The sequence below is a fragment of the Augochlora pura genome, chromosome 4 (genome assembly GCF_028453695.1).
Source record: "Augochlora pura isolate Apur16 chromosome 4, APUR_v2.2.1, whole genome shotgun sequence".
NCBI lineage: Eukaryota > Metazoa > Arthropoda > Insecta > Hymenoptera > Halictidae > Augochlora > Augochlora pura.
Genome location: NC_135775.1, coordinates 23,408,286 through 23,431,450, shown reverse-complemented (window position 1 = coordinate 23,431,450; position 23,165 = coordinate 23,408,286). Strand labels below are relative to the sequence as shown.

Here is a 23,165-nt window from a genome sequence, read left to right as displayed (position 1 = left end):
GAGGCTGGCATTGGCAAGATAAGACGCTGTCGAAGCCAATACGGCTTATAGATTTTCGTTGCATCTTGCCAAACCCCGCAAAAATACGTTCGCGGGAGCGTCGTCACGTTTCATCCGCAGGGAATCCTCTTCGCTAATTTTTTTACTTCGTACTCCCGCATTCTGCATGCTTCTCCTTCCTCGCTCAAATATTATCCTTCAATCCGAATTACAGTGGAATAATCTATTGAACTGAAAAGTATATTTAAAGTTTTTAATGTCGAATGACGAGTCAACTATATTATCCTCGGTGGGCAAACAATTTATCCCGATCGATACGATGTAACGACTTCTTCCAAGATCATTGATTCAGAAATAACTCATTAAGCATCCTGTAAATACATCACAGTCGTCAACGGGGCCTATTAATAGGCTCTGCTATTTCAATCGTGGAAACTGCTATCCTATTTCAAAATGTGGAATCAGGAAGAGAGAGCTACACCAGCATAATCATGAATTTTCCATCGCTTGAAACCATGGAAGACACCCGATGGTGCATAGTTATTTTGGTATGAAAATAATGTAAAATACCGCCAAGGATTATTGGTTCCGGAATACCTTTGGCGTTCCTCAAGCGAGATTGATCGAGGTCCCGGATTTATTATATTCAAAGTAGATGCGCGCCACGAAGAAAACAGCGACGAGATTTCAAGCCCTAAATTCATTCGCCGAGATGTACGCGAGATTTCACAGAGGGGAAATGGGTGAATAAGACGGTGCGTTATGTGCGCCTATATGCGGCTCTCTATGTGGGCGCACGGGCCTGCATCGAGATCTATGTGCATTTCCGGCGGTTTGCCGTTATGTGCATTCATCGCCAGGAATTGGACCACAACGTAGGTAATATTGGTGCTGGAGACTGCGCGGGACCGATCTCTCCATCGAATTGTTCGTTTTTCTCGATTCTATCGTGCAGACTTCAATTAAAAGCATATTACGAATTTCCTTCCCTTGATATCTGTCTAAGAAAAAATTGCAAAAAATAGTAATGCATTCAATAGACTCTAGATAAGGTCTCTGATAAAACTTCGGACCATTATGCAGAATACAAATTTTCTCTATCAATACCAAGAGATAGGAGTTAAACAGAATGTTATTTTGCATAAAATCCGCAAATCTAGCAACAATTGCTTGAAAATTAAAGCCACCAATTCCAAAACAGCAATAGTCTATTCTTTAAGAATATATTAATATATCCGTTTTTTTTTTCATTAACATTAATCGAATACAGTTTAAAACAACGGGAAAGTTTTAGCCCTAAAATACATGAAAAGAATACAGAAAAAAATGAAGGCAATCGATATATTGGAATTCCGATTGGTAGAACTGTGCTGTTTTTGAATACATGGCTTCCACTTTCAATAAGCGACAAACAGACGAATTGCAACGAGTTTCAGCGTCGGCAGCGGCGTTTTTCCCGCAGGAGAATGACTCTCAATTACAGCACTTAATTGCACGTAACACTCGTCATCCGCGAGGCCGGCGCAAAACACCGCGCGAATTCAAACGGCGCGTATCGAAATCGATTAACGGGCCTCGTTGCGATTTCCGAGATCGAGAGAAGAACGCGGGATCGTTAAGCCGGCGATCAGGATTTCTGGGGCCGTATTAAAATACCGGGAGAAAGTTTTCGACGCCGGTTAAACAAGCTCGCCGTTGCGCAACGACCACGACCGTTTTAAACGGTCGCCGAAGAAGGCTGTCTATCGCGCGCGAAAATCGCGCGGCGGAAAAAAATGGGAAGAAGAGAAAAAGATCAGTCGGTTAAGTGCAGGAGAGACACACGTGCATTTCACGGTTCTCGGGAACCGATTAAACACGCAACACCTATGCCTATGCGGCATACGTGCGAGGCGCGAACTGCAACAGTCATTTCCATGGCCGATCAGCGGCATTTATTCCGAAGCGAGCGCAGAGAAGATTGTAAAATGCATCTCTGATCGCTCCGGTCGCGCGATTTTTCTGAAAATCCATAGGCAAAATGTCGCTGCGTGCTGCGAACTATATTAGAGATTCCAGAAACGCGCTCCTGTTATTCTTTTCGACGGTAATCGGGAGTTTCTTGAGGAAAGTTTAAACCCGCAAGGCTTAATCCTGCTGTTGAATACAGAATTATTAGCAAGGGAAAACCGGCCACGTCGGATTAGATCGGATCAAAGCAGTTTTCAAGTGCGCGCTTGGATCAGACTGTCTAGAATCTTGCCGGTTTTAACGGACCCTAACGATTCCTCTTCCTCTTCTTCCCGGCGATTTCAAGCGGACTTAATGGTCTAGTAGAAGCTCTCGAAAATTCTCTTAACGCGCTATCTGCCTCGCAATTGTTCCGAAACTTTGCTATCTTTCGCGCGACTCGTCTCAACCTCTGCCATTCTTCTCTGTCGTCGCATCCAGACAATCTAAACATCTCTATGCTTGTGTCGGTAATAATAAAACAAAGCTGTTTGCAGGAGGGCTTGATCACACGTACTTGCTCGCTTGCTCTCTGCGTACTCGCCGAAAAAGTGGGACACTGCGAAGATAACGTGTCGGCTGAATCGTTTCCACTGTAATCGTTACGTAAACGTTTTAGCAATTAGAGATCCATAGTCGGCCACGCATCGTACAATTACAAAAATGCCGATGCGGCTTTTCATCACGGGGTCAAAAGAGGCATTGTGTCTGTTTAAATTGTAGAAGATACATGCCACGGCCGAAAAGTTGTTTCGCGACCTTGAATCTTTCTGGAGGTATTACCAAGATATTGTAGCTTGATATAAAAATCGAAAGATACAAGGTTTTCAAGTTACTGAATGGTCGGTAGTATCTGAAAGCAACACGACGTTACAAACAAGAAAAATTACAGACGAAGCCATTTTTTTGGTCAAGCGATAAAAAGAAACCTGTTCGCTGGCCCTTTATCGTGAGCCGAATATTGATTCACATTTCTCCGTTAATCCGTGAGTCCACCACGTGCCCATTGTACACGATTTTCCTCGAAAAGGACAATGTTTAACCACACAGAATAATATTTCAACCTGAAACGGCGCAGTCAAGCGTAATATAACGTCTTCGAGATCAAACCCTGAATGTAGTATATGCTCGACATTGCTGAACGCAGTTGTCATTTGGACACGCGCTTCCTTAGAAAGTTTATCGCTAGATGTAGGCCTTACTGTATGCTTTACTGAGAATCAACAAAGGCCTGCAAACCTTTGACTGCCATGTGAATGATGTCTAGAAAGAAAACGCACTCCACGAGATCAAAAGGGCCGACAAAGATCAGCCAAAACTCAACATGAGGATACAGTGGCATACTTGGGACACGTTCAAGAGGAACACCGATAGCCTTGAAGATACAAACCACCACGTGTTTTTTTGCTACTCATCGGTGAGCTGAATGCGGATCAGCCAACCCCTCAGTGATCTACCTGGGATCTCATTGTTTTCGGTGCCGAAAACCCACACGAAATTGACTTTAGCCACTCGGCTCCGCGATGCCACCGGCCCCTTTCATCGATACCTTCGAAACCCTTAACAGTTTCGTTTATCAACGTAAAGCTATCCTCTTAGATTCGCCATACACCGTTCGAGTGATTGTCCTTTCCTACGGTCTTAATAACCAAACCATGGGTTTCATCATGAGAGATTCTCGGATTTGTCAAATGAAGAACAGTAAGACTATATCCTCCGTTCTAACAGTGCCAAGGCCTAAGGTTTCCACTATGTAGAAACATGCCAGTAACATTTTCCAACCGTGCGCTGAACACAAATCAGTTTCAGCTTTTTTTAAGTTTAATTTTTAAAGGAATTTCTAATTTGATCGCATTTAATTCAGTCCATGCAAGAAACACCGATATGCTTCTTCCAAAATTAAATTTCTCAAGAATCTGACAGACTCCTGATCAAGCAAAATCTACAAAAATAATATTATTAGTCAACGTGATCAATGGTAAATCAGAATGAAATAAAGTTACCTACATCCTACATGCAATGCTTCACAATATGGTAGTATTTATAAACAACGCTTATAGTATTTTCGTACAAACTGCTGGTTTTACGACGACAACGAAAATGTTGAAAATATATGTTGAAATATGACTTCCATGGTGCCTGGGGCAATACACAAAAAATTCGGGTCGCTAATCCCGAAGCAAACAGGTCGGCGGTCTTTGTCCCTTTAAACGGCGCGCCCTGTTTATGGTCCTGGCGGGTTTACCGACTCGTATCGTTAGCGGCGAATGGAACGCGATAAATGGTGATGAACAAAAGAGAAAAAAGAAATTACGACTGACCTGAGGAATGTTTGCGTTGAGCTGACGGTTCAACGAGTCCCGTTCCTTCTCGGTCTCCTGACGTCGGGCCTCGGTCTCTTGTAGGCGTTCCTGGGTCTCCCTGAGGGTCTCCATCAGCTTGTCCCTCTCGTCGAGCATGGAGACCATCAGCTGCTCGAAGTTGACATCGTCGCCAGAGAACTGCGAGTTTCTCTGGCTGATACTGTCCTCCGCGATCGTCGGCATCACGTCGCACATAGCATTCCACATTTTGAATGATTATAAATCCGACCGTGTTTCTCACCCTTCCAGACCACACTGAAAACTCCACTTGAGTAGAACGACACACGCAACAAAGAACGACAAATCAAAGAACAAAACAAACAGATGCGAGAACCAGAAACGACACCGACCACGAACCTCTCTCTAGCTTTATAGCTTCCTGTTTTTTTAAGTCAGTTTTCTTCGGTATCCTTAGCAATCAGTCATCTCTCCTCTGTATCCTTCTATTCCTTTTCTATTGCACTTTTCTGTCAGTCTCTTTCTAGTTTAGCTGCTCCGTCTTCTATCGGGAACCGATTCGATCTCAGTGTTCAACGGACGGGGAGGGTTATCCTAACCTCTAAACAACGAACTATTCGCGACGATCGTTCCGTTCCTTCTGTTAACTAGTACACGCGGCCGGTATCATCACTTGAATCTTCTGTTCCGTGTCTCGTGTTCGTCGGCTGCCAGCCGACTCACCGTGATCGAAAGTCATGTCTCATTTTTAACACGGTGCCGAGCATTTCTCTCTGTTTCTCGCCGCGAGGTTGTGCACCCGTTGTTTACGGCCAGGGATAATCGATGTGTCGGCTCTCTCCCGGCGGTGGTTGTGTATTGCAACAAGAGAGTAGAGTTCTTTCAGAGCGAATCGATTCGTCGGTGTGTGTGCAGGGCTCGAAAACTCAGGGCCTGGACACCACACGCGATCCGATAGATCGATAGACGTGCGAGAGGGGCCGCCGTTCGAGATGGCTTTTTGACAGATCGCGATAAAACGGGAGCCTCGCCGGACGCACACACCCGCTGAACACGCTTCGAATTTACGCGAGCAGTCGACACGCGAGTCCTTCCCTTTCCATTTCGTCTGTTTTCCGAACTGGCAAGGCGGCGGGTTACTTTCGATCGCAACGGGTCAATGCGGATCAGACAAGGTTCTCTTCACGGAGCCGGGCGAACGAGTCTGACAATCGTCGGGAATCGTGGAGCACCGGGCGATCGCGCGACAGGCCACCGTTTACTTTCCACTTCGATCTCATTCAGACGCAATTTCACCGTACTCATCGGAACGCGCCGCCTCTCTATCTGCCAAAGAAAGAACCCGCGACGTACACTGCCGAAAACCTCTTTCTCCCTCTTGATAGCACCTCGGAATATACGGTTGGGTTTTCAGACACCACACACTCCGCTCAATTTCGCCCTCCTCCGGGATATCCACGATTTATCATATCTCACCATCCGAGACTTGGCCGACGGAACGAACCCGATCGTGCGTACGAACACTGCGCGAGCCGCGAGTCAGCCTTCAACGATCGGCATTTCGATGGCATTATCGCAGTGAAGCCGAGCACTGACACACCTACAGTTCGTTCCTACCGCCCAGCCTCTACGCTACTCTCCATTTCCAATACCGGCGGCCATCTTGCGTCGTGACGTCAGCCTCTGTAGCCGAACGGTGCACAGTCGACTCCGCCCGAGCGCCACACGACTGAAACCGATGGTCCCGTTTGTAATCGAACGGCGGGATCGATCATTCCTTAGGATTCATTCACATCGAACTAGTCGCGGCAACCGCACGCGGGATATTTAAAAGATGCAATTCACAAACCATAATTATTATGTATACCTATATTCTCTCGTCCCTTTTAAAAGATACTTATCAAATCAAATCTCAAACCTCAAATAAAAATGAACACTTCACGATTCACGGTAAATATAATTTAACAATGACTCACGCTCGAATATCTCTATTGTTAATAATTCAGAATGTTTGTAAGTAATAATTAACTGATATTAGCTAGTGAACCACTTTCCTACATTTTATAGTCGTTCCCAACTGTACCCTGCTAGTATTGAAATTAACGGCTATAATTGCAAATAATTCTTACCTTGATAGAACCCTAATTACGCGAACTAAACTTGCATGCAATAAAAATATTTTCCATACGTTTGGTAGCGAGTTTGGAAATTATATATAAATAGGTCTAGACGTAAGCGTTTTGATCAAGGTAAAGGATAATTTGCAATAATTAGACCGACGAATATTACAAATACATTATTTCGAATACCACCAATAAATTAGTTTTTTCGAAATTCATGAAATATATAGTACAGAAAGATTTCCCATGCGAATTCGTCGCTGTTTATTGCGACGATTTCGATCGGGATGAAAGAGAGGGAAAAAATCGGAGAGGTTTAACTTCCCGGAAGACGGAGACTGCGCTAAAACGTGAGATGCTAGATGATCAATACCAGCCGCTGTGTCAGATTCTGGACCAAGGAGTACACTCGAGAGAGACAGACAGAAAGGATCATCATGGAAACAGTGACGCATACTTGCACACCAGGAGCTGCCGGTAAGTAGCCCAGTTTCATTTCAAAATATCCTTAAACGGAGTAAAGTCCGTATTAATTAGCGGGTCATTTACATTATAATTGCAATTTAATATCTCGCTTATAATATTTCCCCATACCTGTAATGCAAACGACTTGCTGGCTGTCATTTCCAAATCATGTGCTACAACAAATGATAATTTTGTAATTATTCAATTCACTTTTTATTAAATGGTTTACCGGAACTAAGGCCCAAATTGAAGCAGGCTTTTGGAATCACCATGTTGGTGTTTGAAAATTCCTCTATTATTTTATATCATTCTGTGCTCATTCGAGTTTCAGAGCTTGCGGGAAACGAATCGATCGTGGATATCGCTGAATCGGTGGACGAACTACGTGAAAAGCTAGCAAACATGAAAAGGCTGATGGAGGAACGAAAGGGCACCACCCTGGGTGAAATAAGTGCAGAAAAAAGAAAGGAGAGCTCGGACATCATAGATGGAAACTTCCTATCCTGGATATTCGGCGCAGCGTTGATCGTGATACTCAGCGTCAGTTCTTACACGTTTTATAATCTTTATCACGCGGTCCTGAAGAAGTTTCCCTCGCATCACACAGAGCTTTAAGCTGGCAATGTTCACCTATAAAGAAACAATACGTCTACACGGACATCGTTCGTTCGTTGCAGTAAAATATCTTGTGACGTAGGTAATGAGACGTGCAATACCAATTCTTCGAACAGACACCTCCTAAAACCAATAAATAATGAATGAAATCAAGTGAAAAAAATAAGGCTGTAAGCGCGCGTTGTTTGGACGACATAATTGGTAGCTCCCATTCCACTGCGAATTCTTCTCTGTCCTATTGGGAAATCTTGCCAGAATGTTTCCGATTATCCAGGACAAGTTAGAGGAAAGGATAGAACGCCGTTCAAGACAAATTTTGTAGTGTTTTCGTTCTAATCAGAAAAGTTTCGCTTACGTTTACCTTGAGAAACGAGTTTCTTGATCTAATGTCCGAATCTTTTGTTGAACTATACATAAAAAAAGCGTGAAACATCTACCGGCTACTTGTCTTTTTTTAAATAATAATCTTAAAAGAATGATTCAATTGTAATACCGATTGTGTCTTATTCATTTGCAAATAAAATAAAAAACTTTGGAAACAATTAAATATAAGCGCCGGTAGATGGTGTGTTAATATAATAGTACACGCGATTAAAAGAAACCTTGCTCTACCTAATTACAGTTTTTCTTAACTTCATCTTCATCTTCGTCGTTATAGCTCATTGCAAAATCGACGGCGGAAAATTTTTCATATCGATCGTTTTATTTAAATGTACATATTGTGAATATTAAATAAAGTTATGACTCGATCGACGATATACAATACCGTAGAAAAGTCAATAAAGATAACTATTTCGCACGTGTAAAGACACGGCATAAAGTTTCAATGTAAAGGACAATTCATACGAGGTCTTCTTGGACTTTCAGTTGTCAGGGCTGCAATAACCAGAAAATCATTCCTAATAAAACAAATATAAAAAGGGAAGGTTTTACAAAAAATTAGATAAGTTTTATCGATATATATATGAACCTACAGAATAAGGACTTCTTGTTTTCTAACTCTCTGGTAAAATTGTTCAACATCTTTTGGTAATCCTCCTGTTGCTAAAATAACATGAATTTCTTTGTAAAAACATTTGTATTTTATTTCTTTATTATATTCAAACTGATTACCTTTATTACTTCGCTTCTAAGAGCCTCCCTTCGAATTGACAAAGAGGAAATGTGGTTTTGCAACGTTTTAACCTGCTACAGGCATGAAACTTAATTGTCGGAATTATTTTGAAATTGAAGCAAAATACAACAATGGAGACCGATCACGTGATTTCATGTGACCACTGGTTTATAAAAAAAATTACGAATTTCAAATACCCCCTTTCTCGGTGAATAAACTAGTTTCGCGATGCATTTTATGATAAAGTTACTAAGTATTGTTACATTTCTACTCTAATCTCAAGGTAAACAGATAACATAACCATGAATTAATCGATATCTGACACTGGCGGGAGAAATACAATCTAACCTCGCCCTCGATTTTCCGGACGTCCTTTTTTAACTCCGACATCAACAACTTGTATCGGTCCCTATAATTCGATGTTTTATTTTCCAAATCTGTTAAAATCTTCTCCGCGTTCTTTATTTCATAATGAGAACGCTGTAACTGCGTAGACATCAAAATTCTTTTGATATTTTGCATTTACATACATAGATATGTAGTACCTTTAAATTCTGCTCTGCTTACCAACTGTTCTTTTTCCGTAAGTTTCTTCGTTATTATACCCAATCTTTCGTCCACGTAAATCTGTAACAATCGAATCAATCGATTAACGGAACATTAAATATCATATATTGTGCACTTTTTTAGGTATCACATTATTTGAAAAATGATTTCTATAACTGACTTTGAGCGGATAATCTGTTTCCAAGATTACGTCTTTTGCAGCGATCTAAAATGATCGCAATTATTTGAGTACGGCTGACTTGATTGTATTTCATTATGAATAAATGAATCTTTGTTAAACTTACGCATTCTTTCAATTCCTCCAATCGAGCATTATACTTGACCGTGTTATTAGCAATAATTGTTAGTTAGTACAAAATACAAATATATTTATTAGTAAAAAATCAAGAGGTATCCTTACCATTACCATAAGGAATGTGACGACGCAGTAGACAACAAATAAAAATACGCATAATATTTTAAAAATATAAATGGCCAACACAAACAACATGACGAACGATTTTTCTATTTTTTTCTATGTACACAAGCTAGAATTTACAATGAACTTCATTTTACAAACGAAAGAATGAGAAGAGATACTAAAACGATTTTCTGAACGCGGTTTTCATATAGAATAACCGTTTTGTGTGGGCTCGAGAATCGAAATAACTCGACAATTTTGAATGTTTCGAGTTGTATCGATTTCCTAAAAGCGCGCAGATTCAAATATTTCAGCAATATACGTTCTTGACACGTACTCTGTGTCTAAATTGTATGTATAATTAAGGAAAACAGATACTGCTACTATTTTACAAAGTCAAATGTTGATAAGATAATAATTACATTTTTTTAATTACTGTGTACTCAATTAGTGGTATCAAGAAAATTTATTACAAACCTTCAGAGCTAATGCCTAATTTACATCAAGATTAATATTAATAATTTCATGCTACATTTTTGTTAATAATAGTACATATTATTGTGCAGCGACATATATTTTATTGTAAACTATAGAAATAGAACACATGTTCAGAGTCCAGGTATTTTCTATGTAAACCGGTGAATGTTACATTAATACAGGACAATCATTATATTTTACACAATTTAATGCTAAGTTACGTGTGCTTAAAATGCGTATACATATCATTTCCAAAGAATACAGCTTTAAAAGTTAACAAACGTGGTTTGCATTATATAACCTATAAAAATGGAATACTCGCATCTGGTCTATTCAACAACAAAAATGAATATCGTAGAAAATTCAACAATTACTCAAACTTTTCACGTCGATCAACAGTATTACCTTCCCAATCGCAAGTTGTTATTGCGGGTGCGGGAACAGTTGCCAATTCTGTTGCCTATCATCTTGTTATTAATGGATGGACTGATGTGCTCGTTCTAGAACAAGATAGGTATGTATTGATTTGTCAAATAGAATAATTAAAAATGTCACAAATAATTTATAGAACAACAAATTTATGAAAAATCTATTTTAGGATTGGGAGCGGTACATCACACTTTGGCTCAGGCACCCTTGGACTTTTCAAACCGATTTCACATAGAAATTTGATCTCCTATAGCATCAAGTTATATCAACAATTACAAGAAATGGGATATGATATTGGATTAAAACAATGCGGCAGTATAAACTTAGCTCAAACCAAAGACAGAATGATAGCTTTAAAACGTAGAATGGCCTACAATGCACCTACAGGATTGCATTGTGAAGTAATATTTATTATTTATTGTAATGTAGAAAGAAAGTTATTAAAGTACAGTGAGTTCTTTAGATTTTAGGAAAAAAAGAATTGCAGAGATTGCATCCGTATCTTAATACTGACGATATAGAGGGTGCTATTTGGGTACCTGAAGATGCAGTAGCTAATTCCAGTGCAGTTTGCGAAGTTTTAGCTAAACTGGCAAAATCTGGAGGGGCAAGGTATATTGAGAATTGCAGAATACAAGAAGTAAACACTGAAAATGGAGCTGTGAAGAGTGTAAAGACTGAATATGGTGTAGTATTCTGTGAGTACTTTGTTAACTGTGCAGGAATGGTAAGAACATATATCATCTTTCAATTTAGTAATGCATAACTAATAATATAAAATATAAATTTATTTGCTTTATAGTGGGCACGTGAATTAGGATTGCGTTGCAGTCCAACAGTCAGAATCCCAGCATACCCTGCAGAACATTTTTACGCAATTGCTTCTCCTTTTCCACCTAATTCAAATATCACTTTACCATGCATAAGAGATTATGATTCGCATTCATATGTGAGAGAATGGCAAGAAAGTTTGCTAGTTGGTTGGTTTGAACCTGAAGCAAAACCTGCATTTGAAAATGGTAGTGTCCCCATCCAAAATTGGAAGAATTATCTTAAAAATGATCCTTCTCATTGGAAACTTTTATGGGATAAAGTTATACATAGATTACCAATTTTAAGCAAAGTTCAACCAAACGTATATAATTGTCCTGACAATTTTACACCAGATGGAAGGTGGATACTAGGGGAAACTCCAGAAGTAAAAAATTATTATGTTGCTGTAGGCATGAATGGAAATTCACTTCAAGGTAAATATTCAATTTTGTGTGTTAAAGATTCTACATGAAAGTTCTAAACCACTTTCATGCAGGTGCAGGTGGAATAGGGAAAGAGGTGGCTAATTGTCTTATAAATGGCGAATCTACCCAAGAGTTGCTTCCCTTTAGTGTTCAAAGGTTTCTTGATTTGCATAGCAGTAAACGGTATTTACAACAAAGAACAAGAGAAATAGTAGGCAGAAATTATGCAATTCTATACCCTCATCAATGTGAGTACAAATATGCTCGTAAATTGCGTTGTTCTGCCTTATATTCGGTACTTGAAGAAAGAGGTGCGATTTTTGGAGTGAAGATGGCCTATGAACGACCACTTTACTTCGATTCTACTTACAGAAGTAAGAAAATAAAAATTTGATTTCTCTGTATATATTTAACTAATTAAAATAACATTAATTAATTAAAGGAGGGCAGAAAAAACCAGTTATGCCACGAGGTAGCTTTTACAAACCAAAGTTCTTCGATTTTATGAAAGAAGAGTTTCTTGCATGCAAAGAAGGCGTAGGAATTATAGATATGAGCTCATTTTCAAAAATTAAAATTAAAGTAAGTACATGAAAGACATGTTCGTAATATTTTTATATGAAGAATTATATTTTAATAATATTTTATATACAGTCTAGTCGTTGGGAAGTTGTGGAATACCTTCAACAATTGTGTTCAAATGACGCAAATATACCAGTAGGTGGTATAGTGCACACAGGAATGCAAAATGAACGAGGTGGATATGAAAACGATTGTATCTTAGTGAGACAATCAGAGAATAGTTATTTCATGGTTTCACCAACGTCTCAACAAACGCGCATTTATCAATGGATGTCTAGGTAAAAAATATTGAACTCTGAATTATTAATTATAGTCATGCGAAATAAATGTAAAATCAATTGCTTTTTGTCGCAGACATTTACCAGCAGATCATTCGGTCGGCCTGAACGATGTGACTTCAAAATATACAGTAATCAATTTAGTAGGTCCTAAAGCGACTGGCCTGTTATCCGAGCTTTCCAATTCTAACATTAATCTATCTCCTTTCACGTACAAGGTAAAAAACAACTTCACTTGTTGCAGCTAAATGGGATCATTTACAACAAGAAATGTGGTAGATATTATGGTGATTCCATTTAACTGTAGCACCCTCTATAGTTCAGGATATGAGTTTAGAGAACAGTTATCATGTCAACAGACTGCAAACGTAGCGTATGCCTCGGACGTTATGATAATGTCATTTACAAACACTGGTGAATCTGGTTACTGCTTATATATACCTTCAGAGTATGCGCTACACGTATATGAGACGTTAATGGAAGTAGGTAAAGATTATGGGGTACGAGATGTGGGTGTTCTCACACAACGTTTTATGCGAATCGAGCGATTTATTCCTTTTTGGGCTGAAGAGTTAACACCATTTGTTACCCCGTATGAAGCTGGAAGTGGATACAGCATAAAGTTAAATGTAAGTATGTTATACACATTTATATTAACTGGACGTGATTCCAACATTTTATTAATAAGACTATTTGATCCTGTAGAAGGAGTATTTCATTGGAAAATTTGCTTTACAATATCAAAAAGAACAGGGCGTGACGAAACGATTAGTACTATTCGTTGTTAATGAACTGGATATAAACAAAGATGTATGGCCATGGGGTGGTGAACCTATTTATCGAAATAATAAATTTGTAGGAACTGTGACATCAGCTGGGTAAGTGTATACGATGAACACTAACATAATAAGATATATTATTCATTGCTTTGAATTCATTTTATAGATATGGTTTTGCAACTGAAAAAAATATTTGCCTTGGTTTCATTAGTTTACCAGGAACAAGACATGCACAACCAAATAAGAATATTGTTACAACAGACTTTATAATGGATCCTACAGCCCGTTACGAAATCGATATCGCTGGTACCAGATTTCCTATCAAACCTCATGTCTATCCTTTACCGATACCAACATTGGGCACTAAATTAAATAAAAAGTATATTCCTACCCCTGTCATTGCATATGAAAGCGATACTTTCCGATATTAAAAAGGAAAAGCCAATTTCTTGTTTTTTGACGGAGTTGCAGATAGTCTGAATTATTTAAACGTATTTATAGTTTGATCGATAATATTATACGTGTACTATTTTAAGCGAAATATACTTATACATTTACTGAAAATATATAAATATTTCATATTGGTCGACTTCTGCTTTATTTGCAGTTACACTATTATTAATATACATTTCAAGAAATGTACTCATAGCAAACACATTTATACAAAGTGTAGAATATAGTATTAACATAATGTTTAAAATCAAAAAGCAACAATATAGTTTAAGTTTATCGAACTTTTTACACAGCAAAGTTGTATATAGCAAAATATGTTGTCTAGTTTATATGCACATAGGATATTTGTCTATTATTATTTACGAAGCTTTTTCATCAATTTTTTTATTTCAATTTAGATATTTATACTAATATTCATTTACGGATAGAAAGCAACATCATTTAACAAAGCTTCATTAGTATTTTGATTAATTTTTAAACTGTGCACAGGAAAAATTATATTGAGATATAAAATCTTGTAAGTAAAGATCATTGCAGCATTGTTGAACTCTTCAGCAATGTTTACTTTGTTTTAACTAGTAATTCCTTATGTAATTTATTTTTACAAGCATTTTGATACCACCTTACGATGCCCACGCTTCCAATTCTTTTAAATCTTCGTCTTCTTCTGGTTTGGCTTCTAAATAATAAAATAAATAATTATAAATTTACAGTAAAAACGTTACATAGGAATGTCTTAATCAAAATATTAACTATATTACTTGTGCGGGGTGGAGCAGTTGGAATAGCAGTAGCTGGAACATTTGGGAGTTCGTCAGTAGGCTCAATACCAAGTAATTCTTTATCAAGTTGTTCTTGTTCGAGTTCTTCTAATTCTTTTTCTAGTTCATCTTCATCTATGTCCTGACCAAATGCTACAGGATTAGATATTGCATCAGAAATTTCTCTTGCTACATCTTGCTGTTCAGCTATATCATCCATCATATCATGGACTTGATCAACATCCCTACAGAAAATACAACAAATTGTACAGATTAGTGTGAATATCATAGTTCAATTTCCAAGCTTTGGTTCAAAGAAAATAATTATTATAAAATCATTCAAAAGGTATTGGTAATATTCCATGTCTTACATGTGCTGATGAACAGATTTTAATGCATCTGCCGCATTTTTCATTGTTGTCAGGACAGCTGTATTCGTGTTCGCACTTTCAAGTGCCTCTCTTTGCATTTCAATAGTAGATAATGTACCATCAATTTGTTGTAACTGTTTTTGATATCGTTTCTTTCTTTTGAGAGCTTGTATCGCAGCTGAAACATGTCAGAGTTGTTTATAAACAGTAGCTACAGAAAATAGAATTTTTATTTAAATATAAAATATTGTAATAGTTTTTTCCGATGTACATAAATACAAAAGAAAATATTGAATTCCGACGTTCACCCTACATAATAGAGAAACGTCATAATGACAGTAATCCTAACGATCTTAGTCATTGAAAATTGTCCGTAAACAATAATAATTAGACAAAAAGATGTAACAGTCTTGCGTACCTCTCCTGTTTTTTGTTCCATTTTTCTTGGCAATTTGAATTTCAAGGTTTATTTTATTTTCAAGAAAGTCCTGTTTCTTTATCAACATATCCTCTGTCTCGCGTAACTTTTGTATCGCCTCAGCCGTTGACATAGGAGCCTGCTCCTTTTTGCCACCGAATACTTTGCTAAAGAAACTCATTGTTCCAGTGGATTGTTTATCAAATTTGTATTGTAACTACACTCATGAACACTAATCACCTTAAACAGAATCAACAGAAGATTGCACACCAACCGTATATCGTCGCCATATTCTATTTGGCATCGTCACATACGTCATGACTCATCGCCGAATCACTTTCAAACTTTTGAATTTCATCGAATTATGTATGTACTACATGTAAAAGGAATTGAATTGTATTGTCTGATACACAATATGTATAACTCTGAAATAACAGATTTTCCATAATCAGAATATAAAATTAATTATAAAACTGAATATAGTTAATTGGAAATTTATTAAGACCACTTCAATAAGGAAGAATTATCTCCTTTGAAAATCTTATCTTTAAATTTAATTTTTTCCTTATTTTATTGATTGATTTCTGCTGCTAGAAGTATAAACATTTCATACAATTGTTTACAATTGCTTTATCAGAATTATTTGCAATTGCCGTAAATAACCTCTATCGATGGAGAGTAAATATGGAAATGTAAGTTTATATTTCAAAAGGTAGAATCGAAATTCTAAATTTCGAAAATTGCTATTGTTTTATGAGCATTTTTTTACTTCTCGTAATACAAGAAACCGTGTTTCGTGTGTGTAGGATTTCGTAACATTTAAAAATAAATATGAGCGGCTAACAATACTCTCTTTTCTGAGTTGTTTTTAAGTTCTTTCGGTATACAAGATGCGTAGTACATGGAGAGACAGGGATCGGGTAATCCTTCTGATATATAAATATATTGCTTAATATTTATATTATTATATAGAATACGCTCTAAAATAATACTATTGTATTATCTAATAACATTTTTGTTGTTAGGACTTTCAGGAGGAGCTACCTGGAGGTGAAACCACCCGAAATTTACTACTAGAAACATTACATAAAACACGGGCTGAGGCTAAACCTAACCCAAAACTTGATCCTGTTAAGGGTGATGCTGAATACTACCGTCTTCAACTAGTTCTTGATTGTGATGAAGTATATCCAGGGATATACATTGGCGATGCGTAAATATTTTAAAAAGTTATATCTAACATCATTCCTCTCATACTTTGTCATATGGTAATCTAATTTTAATATTTTATAGTAAAACAGCAAAGAACAAGAAGTATCTTGAAATGTTGGGTATAACACATTTACTTAATTCTGCAGAAGGAAAGAGATTTGGATTTGTAAATACAGATGCAAAATATTATAAAGATACAAAGATTAAATATATTGGTCTACCTCTTGCAGATGCATTCACTACAGATATTAGTAAATACTTTTATACTGTTGCAGACTTCATTGATGAGGCTGTTACTACAAAAGGCAATTCTCATACTTTGTCTTTATATGTATAAATAATGAAAAAAACGCATCATCTAACATTTTACATTTTCACAGGCAAAGCCTTTGTACATTGCTTGGTAGGAGTGTCTCGAAGTGCAACTTGTGTCCTAGCATATCTAATGATAAAAAAAGAAATGTTGGCTGTTGATGCTATTACAACAGTCCGTAAACATCGCTATATAGAACCCAACAGTGGCTTCCTTCAACAATTAGCGCAATTAGATAACCAACTGAGAAGGCAACGTTTGAGAGCGCAAAAACAGAAATCTTCCTAAAGTTTGTAAGGATTACAAAGATTACATTTACAAACATGCGCATGTAAGTGCTGCTTTGTAGTAATGAATTATATTTAAATGTTTTATAATAAAACTTTAATAACATTCAAAATTTTAATTTAAACTGATACGTTGCTATTTATACATAAGGTTTGCTATTTAAAATACTCAAATATTACATACGACAGCAAGACAAATTTTTGTTAATAAATCGATAAGAACAACTCATTTCTCCATGTAATTGCTACAATTTAAATTAATCAGAATGTTAATTCGATTTATATTTAGTATTTACAAACCACAGAAGAAGTAGCTAAAAGTTATATAAAAATATATATAAAAAGAAGTATTGGCAAACCGTAATCGGTTTTTAATTGTAAAATATTATATACCTTCTTATATATTGTTATTTTGTTTGACCATTTGTATTACTTAATAAATTATTAAATTACTACCATGATGTAAAAAACATTGATTTTCATAGTATTAAATATTATTTCTAAGTTGATTAATTGATTACTCGTGGCCTTTTAGAGTGCATCTCCACAAGCGTAGAGGAATGATTTGGCGTGCCTATTTCATTTATATCTAAATCTGCAGGACCACTGCGTTTTCTCGCCTTTGGCGACAGCTGCTTTAAGCATTCCATGTCATTAAATACCACTTGCGCTCCACCTCCGCTAGTTGGTAATATGTCTCCCTAACATAATTTAATACATTATCGTATGCTCGATTATCTTATTATAATTAATTAATTTAAAAATTAATTACCTTATACAGTTTGGTTTCAAGTTCCCCATCTGTATCGTGTTCTTGCGCAATGAGACAATATCTCGATGCTCCATCGGTGATCTCTTTTGGATCTGCAAGCCTTGAAACGCTGCGTCTTCTTCGCATTAATGGTTGCAGAACAGTTCCCAAAGGAACCAGTGCTCCTGGTCTATGATCAACCCATCTATCAGCACTTTGTGAACGTCTGTGCCTTGGATTTGAAACAGTTACCTTATCCTGCAAACAACTTTTCTTAATTTAGGTTCTTAAAAAAAAGAAAATGAGCAAAGAAAGCTAACCCTTCGTGATCGACCATCCGTTGCTCTTGCATTTGCCTCCAAATTGGTAACAGTAGTTTTTGGTGTAACGGGTACAGAATTAATACCATTGTCGTCTACTAAAATCTGCTTTACTAGCCTCAATTTATTTTCTTTATCCTTCATTTGATTCTGAAAATATAGAAAATATTAAGCATGTGGTTCCAGTTAGCATGCACTTTACTTTATTACCTGTAAATGTTCGCGTTGCTGACGTAATTTTATTTCTAATTCCTTGTTCATTTTATCAGTTTCTACTTGGATTTTGGTATTGTACTTTTGTTTTACCCTCTGCTTATCTATTAATCGTTGATTTAGTGCCATGTCTCGATCTCTTAACTGAAATTATATTGAGCAATAAGATTAACAAGAACAGACACTAACATGCATTCCATATCTACCTCTTGTTGTAAACTACGGATCGTATCATTCGCATGATTTAGTTTCCGAAGCAAACTATCTATTTGTTCTTCACTTTTACACAAATGACCCTCCAATGCAGATACTTTCTTTTTCTGTTGCGAAGTAGCTGCTTTCAAAGTTGTATTTTCAATCTTTAAATTCATGTGCTCCTGTTCCAGTGTCATTAATGTTTTTCTAAGGCCGTCCTCTGTAGAAGATGATGATTGAAATATTGGATCCAGAACTTAGGATTCAGAAATTAGAAAATGAAGGCTTACGTTTCTTGTGTAGATCGGCACGCAATAAGTTCCGCTTGCTTATACGCTGTTCCAAAAAGTGCATCAGATTAGTGATTATTTGATCGTTGCATGGAGAAGTAACTTCCAATTCGGGAAATGGGCCACCCAAACTGTAACAAAGTCTGTAATCAATGACATTCAGGAAATAAAATTGGAAGAAAATAGAGAACAAATACACACCTGTATACAAGACCAATGTCAACTTCCAGATCAGCAGCTTCCGGAATCCCTTCCCTCTCCAGTTTACCACGTGCCTCCTTAAATAACTATTTAACCATTTTTTTATAAGTGAAACTTATGCCTTTAGGGTCTTCCAAAGTATATGTTTTACCTTATTTGCCTGTCTCCTTCCTGGCGTGAAACCAAGATCTATTTTAGTAACCGTTGGTCTAGCTACTTGAACTTCTTGTGTCATTTCCGCGAACTTCATAACTTGCTGTAAATATAATAACATAAAAATAAGCTTACGATTATATAATTATATTCTCGGATAACTAAATTTGTACGTACAATTGTTTCATCAAAATCATTTGCCCTTGGATTAACACACACAATCATCCTCACTTGTCCTTCTCCATCAAAATAATTCTTAAACAAATGAGTTAACTTTGAATCCCTATAGGGTACAATTTTATTTGTACCTTGAATTTGATTTTCTCTTAAAATTTCCAGACACGATCGAAGAGTCATCAAAGAATTATTAATATTACCTAAAACAAGACAGTAGTCAGCCATTTTTAAAGAATGTATTGGAACTGCATTAAATATACTTGAAATAAGATTACCTGCTTCTCTTAAACGTTGTCCTGTATTCTTGGTTCTATTTGTTCTTTCACTACCAGCCAGATCTACTAAAGATAGTTGTGTAATGCATACCACACGTTTGTCTTGTATAACTTGTTCACCCTCACAATCTAATGGTGCCTATAGAAAAATATATCTGTATTATTTATTAATATTGGCAGTACAGAAGGCAAAAGAATTAAGAATCTTACTTGTACAAGACGAATAGTAAAGACACTGTGCGACCTGCTCGATTCTGCATTAAGAGCAGTATGGGCTACTCTTCTTCTTCTTTGACCATGGTTAAAGACCTCAAATGCTTCTTCAGCACTTTTTACTTCAATTTCTGTTGCAGCATGTACATACATATTTTTGTTTCCATCCTCTCTGACTATTTTACTCTGTAATGTCCTACAAATTCTCAAAATATTAACACACTGTATTTAAATTAATAAATTAGATATTTTTAAGTATTTTAAATTTATAAACATACTTAGCTCTAATATCGTCATCCTCTAATAAATCATATACACTGTTATTATATATTTCAACATATGTAACAAAGACTGCATAAGCATTGTCTTGATCCACTGATACCACCTGTGATTCATCAACTTCGCGAACTATCATTGGATTACTATCTCCATCACTTTCAGCCTTCTTTCTAATAAAAAATTACATGTGTGAGTAAAGACCTTATAATTAACTATATTTTTTTCAAGTTATACTTACACTTTACTTGATTTTCCATTTCTATGAGACATAATTCCTGCATGAATCTCACTTTGTCTGTCTAACATTGCATCAGCTTCATTTTGAATATCAAAACCATTTAATTTGTCTGGCTTGAAAACAAACTTTTTTGTTTGATAATTACCAATACTATTAAAAATTACATCAAGACAACGCGGCATGATGCCAACATCGTGTGGTTCACCAGTCATTGTGTATGTTTTACCACTTCCTGTTACACCATAAGTAAACAGAAGACTATTTCTACCACGAATAACATTCTCAACTAATGGGAGAGCCACTACATTAAAGAGTTCCTTTTGTGTTCCTGGCGTGAATACACAACTGAATGTCGTTTGAATTTCTTTGTTGCTACAATTACGAAAATTAATTGCCGATTCTGGTGGAGTAATAGCTATAGTTGTATCTGATAGAACTTTCATACATGACACATCTGTAGCATACTGCATTGGCCTTAAACGGCAATAAACTTGCACTGGATCCTTGGATAACATATTGTTGCCTTTTGGCCGGCTTACTGGTTTCCGAGCAGAACCCGGTGGTTTTATACGTCTGTAATAATTAACATTGTCAATACATATCCATAGCACCACAAAATTTAAGAATTTTATGCTTAGCAAACGTATAATATATAAATATATTCGATTAAAACATAAAGCATCAACAATCGAATTTCCCATTACATCAGTGGAATTCTATTAGCGTTTACAAGATTTATTAGAATTTTTTATTATAAATTATATATTTAATCTGGAACTTACGAAGACTTCATTTTACTGTAATTATATTTAATGTCCAACAACAATTATAACAAGAATTATGTTATCTTTCTTCTCTTGATGATCACGTATAAGGAATCGTGAAACGTTGTTGTCACAAAGTCATAACGTTCGAATTTCAAATCTAAATACAAAATGGCGTGGAATAGCATGATCCATTGTTACCAATTTACAAATACAAAAAATTTCTATAGCAGTGCCTGTACCAGAGGCAAATTTGGGATATGGTACAGAAAGTGCCTTTCTCTGATTGGTTGATGTTCCACACTACGCAGTGCTGTCTTCACAGATTTAGCAAAGAGTGGAAGTGAGCAAGAAAGTAATATCAAATAACTAGTTACCAAACAACGTGATTGAACGTGAAAAACTAAATTAATATAAAGTATTGGGAATAATTAAAAGGTGATACATGCATACTTTTAATAATAACAAAATTATGAAACAATTGTACGCAAAATAAATACAAACATGGTATTGCTTTCCTCAATTGAGAATTTATTTTTTATATTTATACAAATATACGATATTTAAGATTACTTCTTGGGCTTCTTATCCTTAGCAACCTTGGTTACATCGTCCGGATTTTCTGCAGCTTCTTTCACACGTTTTGCACGAATTCCAACTAATCTAGCATCAGCTCTAGCTTTACGCAAAGTAACATATGCAGAGAACTTCTTCTCTTCTTCAGAAATTGTACGAGCCTTAGCCTTAGCTGGTGCTTGATGTCTTATTGGCATAATTTCTCCCTTAACTTGAGTTGCTGTCTTCATTTCTTCCTCAGTTGCATCACCCTTCTTAGGCTAATGATACAGATAATATATATATATTAATCTGTTTTATCAAAGACATAAAATATTTACAGCTATACTTACTTTCTTTTCATTTAATGGGAAAAGAATCAATTTGGATTTATACTCCTTCAATCTTTGAGCATTTGTTTGTAAAGACTCTACTGATTTGTTTCTCCTCCTGGGATCCACTGCGATACCAATGGTCCTAGCAAATCGTTTGTTCAGACCACTTGCTTTAATTTCAGCTAAGGTAAAACCTTTGCCTGCCCTAACTTTTGTGTGATAACGGAATGTTGGGCAATGAACAATAGGCCTCAAAAGCTTTACGGGTCTACGAAAATAATCATAATATAATACATAAATACATAAATATAAACAAATAAGTTATAAATACTATGCACTCAAATCATTAAGAAGTATTGTTTACCTTGGTGCAACTGAACGAGCTTTCTTCACACGACTTTGTTTACGACGATATTTTCTAGCCGGCTGATTGAACCAAGTTTTTACAAACCTTTGCCAATCCTTATGGAAGTGCCCATTAGGGATCATATTATTTCTCTTACCCATGATTCAGCTAAAACAGACGTAAACATATCAGAACATATTTTTAAAACTTTCAATGTTATCTAAATGTCCAATAATGTAAATTTTGATACATTAATTATTATGATAGGTTAGGAGTTATGTTATTGCTACTAGGTGTAAATATATCACTTGATTTTTTGTTTTCAAAATATTTTTAAATTTGATGTCGCTTTGCGTAAAAATAATCATTCTATATCTTATTTTACATTTAAAAATATCAACTTTGTTGTTTTCGGTAAAAAAACATACTGGAACTTAACCTCTCAATTAATGTCAAAAACTTATAATACTTAATACACTATATAATGACAATTATATTGTTTAATCACAGCTGGGAACACAAACTATATTGGTTTTTTATGGTTACGTAAAGTAATAATTTATGATGTAGAATATTTAATTCGATTTCAATTCCGAAATTTTACTCACGAAGTTGTTTATACGGTGCAGACCGGAAAAGGAATCAGTTCAACAAAACGGAAGTCGCATTTT

At 36.2% G+C, this 23,165-nt stretch overlaps 8 protein-coding genes across 25 annotated transcripts in view; 3 read left to right on the top strand and 5 right to left on the bottom strand.

The window, feature by feature from the left end:
• The window catches only part of Liprin-alpha (PTPRF interacting protein alpha), a 44,337-nt gene extending 36,806 nt beyond the window's left edge, over positions 1 to 7,531 (bottom strand). For all 11 annotated transcript variants that reach the window (XM_078179776.1, XM_078179779.1, XM_078179781.1 and 8 more), the window contains exons 1-3: positions 7,025 to 7,531; positions 6,804 to 6,937; positions 4,311 to 6,039 (exon numbers count right to left, since the gene is read on the bottom strand). In XM_078179776.1, the coding sequence (XP_078035902.1) occupies positions 4,311 to 4,559 (249 nt within the window). In that variant the 5' untranslated portion in view covers positions 4,560 to 6,039; positions 6,804 to 6,937; positions 7,025 to 7,531. The remainder of the gene's footprint in view (positions 1 to 4,310; positions 6,040 to 6,803; positions 6,938 to 7,024) is intronic.
• Positions 6,728 to 7,531, top strand: LOC144469466 (uncharacterized). Its single transcript, XM_078179796.1, has 2 exons — positions 6,728 to 6,907; positions 7,227 to 7,531. The coding sequence occupies exons 1-2, from the start codon at positions 6,793 to 6,795 to the stop codon at positions 7,508 to 7,510; spliced, it is 399 nt and encodes a 132-aa protein (XP_078035922.1). The 5' UTR covers positions 6,728 to 6,792; the 3' UTR covers positions 7,511 to 7,531.
• Positions 7,532 to 8,256: 725 nt separating this feature from the next.
• LOC144469464 (uncharacterized) lies at positions 8,257 to 9,793 on the bottom strand. Of its 5 annotated transcripts, none has more exons than XM_078179789.1 (8): positions 9,592 to 9,793; positions 9,476 to 9,508; positions 9,352 to 9,396; positions 9,192 to 9,251; positions 8,973 to 9,110; positions 8,624 to 8,698; positions 8,485 to 8,554; positions 8,257 to 8,386 (listed from the first exon to the last, which is right to left on the bottom strand). In XM_078179789.1, exons 1-8 carry the CDS (start codon positions 9,679 to 9,681, stop codon positions 8,334 to 8,336), a joined length of 564 nt encoding a protein of 187 aa, XP_078035915.1. In that variant the 5' UTR covers positions 9,682 to 9,793; the 3' UTR covers positions 8,257 to 8,333. The 5 variants fall into 5 exon arrangements, with proteins under 5 accessions (XP_078035915.1, XP_078035916.1, XP_078035919.1 ...); XM_078179790.1 differs by having other exon boundaries at positions 8,624 to 8,695; XM_078179792.1 differs by having other exon boundaries at positions 8,316 to 8,409.
• A 245-nt stretch (positions 9,794 to 10,038) lies between these two features.
• On the bottom strand, positions 10,039 to 15,692 carry Shrb (charged multivesicular body protein shrub). Its single transcript, XM_078177818.1, has 5 exons — positions 15,378 to 15,692; positions 14,960 to 15,137; positions 14,589 to 14,833; positions 14,450 to 14,506; positions 10,039 to 10,568 (listed from the first exon to the last, which is right to left on the bottom strand). The coding sequence occupies exons 1-4, from the start codon at positions 15,556 to 15,558 to the stop codon at positions 14,451 to 14,453; spliced, it is 660 nt and encodes a 219-aa protein (XP_078033944.1). The 5' UTR covers positions 15,559 to 15,692; the 3' UTR covers positions 10,039 to 10,568; position 14,450.
• Positions 10,267 to 13,936, top strand: LOC144468384 (pyruvate dehydrogenase phosphatase regulatory subunit, mitochondrial-like). 2 transcript variants are annotated; one of them, XM_078177815.1, is made up of 11 exons: positions 10,267 to 10,582; positions 10,667 to 10,898; positions 10,961 to 11,224; positions 11,300 to 11,744; positions 11,807 to 12,109; positions 12,178 to 12,317; positions 12,390 to 12,595; positions 12,672 to 12,813; positions 12,955 to 13,224; positions 13,301 to 13,473; positions 13,541 to 13,936. In XM_078177815.1, the coding sequence occupies exons 1-11, from the start codon at positions 10,278 to 10,280 to the stop codon at positions 13,803 to 13,805; spliced, it is 2,745 nt and encodes a 914-aa protein (XP_078033941.1). In that variant the 5' UTR covers positions 10,267 to 10,277; the 3' UTR covers positions 13,806 to 13,936. The 2 variants fall into 2 exon arrangements, with proteins under 2 accessions (XP_078033941.1, XP_078033940.1); XM_078177814.1 differs by having other exon boundaries at positions 12,940 to 13,224.
• Positions 15,693 to 16,000: 308 nt separating the features above from the next.
• Positions 16,001 to 18,337, top strand: LOC144468385 (dual specificity protein phosphatase 3). 3 transcript variants are annotated; one of them, XR_013493804.1, is made up of 6 exons: positions 16,122 to 16,297; positions 16,403 to 16,590; positions 16,671 to 16,894; positions 16,970 to 17,233; positions 17,725 to 17,877; positions 17,971 to 18,337. XR_013493804.1 is itself a non-coding variant. In XM_078177817.1 (4 exons), exons 1-4 carry the CDS (start codon positions 16,049 to 16,051, stop codon positions 17,188 to 17,190), a joined length of 654 nt encoding a protein of 217 aa, XP_078033943.1. In that variant the 5' UTR covers positions 16,001 to 16,048; the 3' UTR covers positions 17,191 to 17,647. The 3 variants fall into 3 exon arrangements, 2 of the variants coding, with proteins under 2 accessions (XP_078033943.1, XP_078033942.1); XM_078177817.1 differs by lacking the exons at positions 16,122 to 16,297; positions 17,725 to 17,877; positions 17,971 to 18,337 and adding an exon at positions 16,001 to 16,069 and having other exon boundaries at positions 16,970 to 17,647; XM_078177816.1 differs by lacking the exons at positions 17,725 to 17,877; positions 17,971 to 18,337 and having other exon boundaries at positions 16,970 to 17,647.
• LOC144468520 (kinesin-like protein KIF23) lies at positions 17,638 to 21,287 on the bottom strand. The gene is made up of 14 exons (XM_078178074.1): positions 21,277 to 21,287; positions 20,495 to 21,067; positions 20,256 to 20,426; positions 19,975 to 20,173; positions 19,765 to 19,903; positions 19,490 to 19,689; positions 19,311 to 19,415; positions 19,160 to 19,245; positions 18,959 to 19,089; positions 18,680 to 18,888; positions 18,471 to 18,617; positions 18,261 to 18,410; positions 17,962 to 18,198; positions 17,638 to 17,890 (listed from the first exon to the last, which is right to left on the bottom strand). The coding sequence occupies exons 1-14, from the start codon at positions 21,285 to 21,287 to the stop codon at positions 17,699 to 17,701; spliced, it is 2,550 nt and encodes an 849-aa protein (XP_078034200.1). The 3' UTR covers positions 17,638 to 17,698.
• A 481-nt stretch (positions 21,288 to 21,768) lies between these two features.
• Rpl13 (ribosomal protein L13) lies at positions 21,769 to 23,141 on the bottom strand. Its single transcript, XM_078179022.1, has 4 exons — positions 23,103 to 23,141; positions 22,513 to 22,662; positions 22,167 to 22,416; positions 21,769 to 22,094 (listed from the first exon to the last, which is right to left on the bottom strand). The coding sequence occupies exons 2-4, from the start codon at positions 22,653 to 22,655 to the stop codon at positions 21,828 to 21,830; spliced, it is 660 nt and encodes a 219-aa protein (XP_078035148.1). The 5' UTR covers positions 22,656 to 22,662; positions 23,103 to 23,141; the 3' UTR covers positions 21,769 to 21,827.
• Between the last annotated feature and the right edge of the window lie 24 nt (positions 23,142 to 23,165).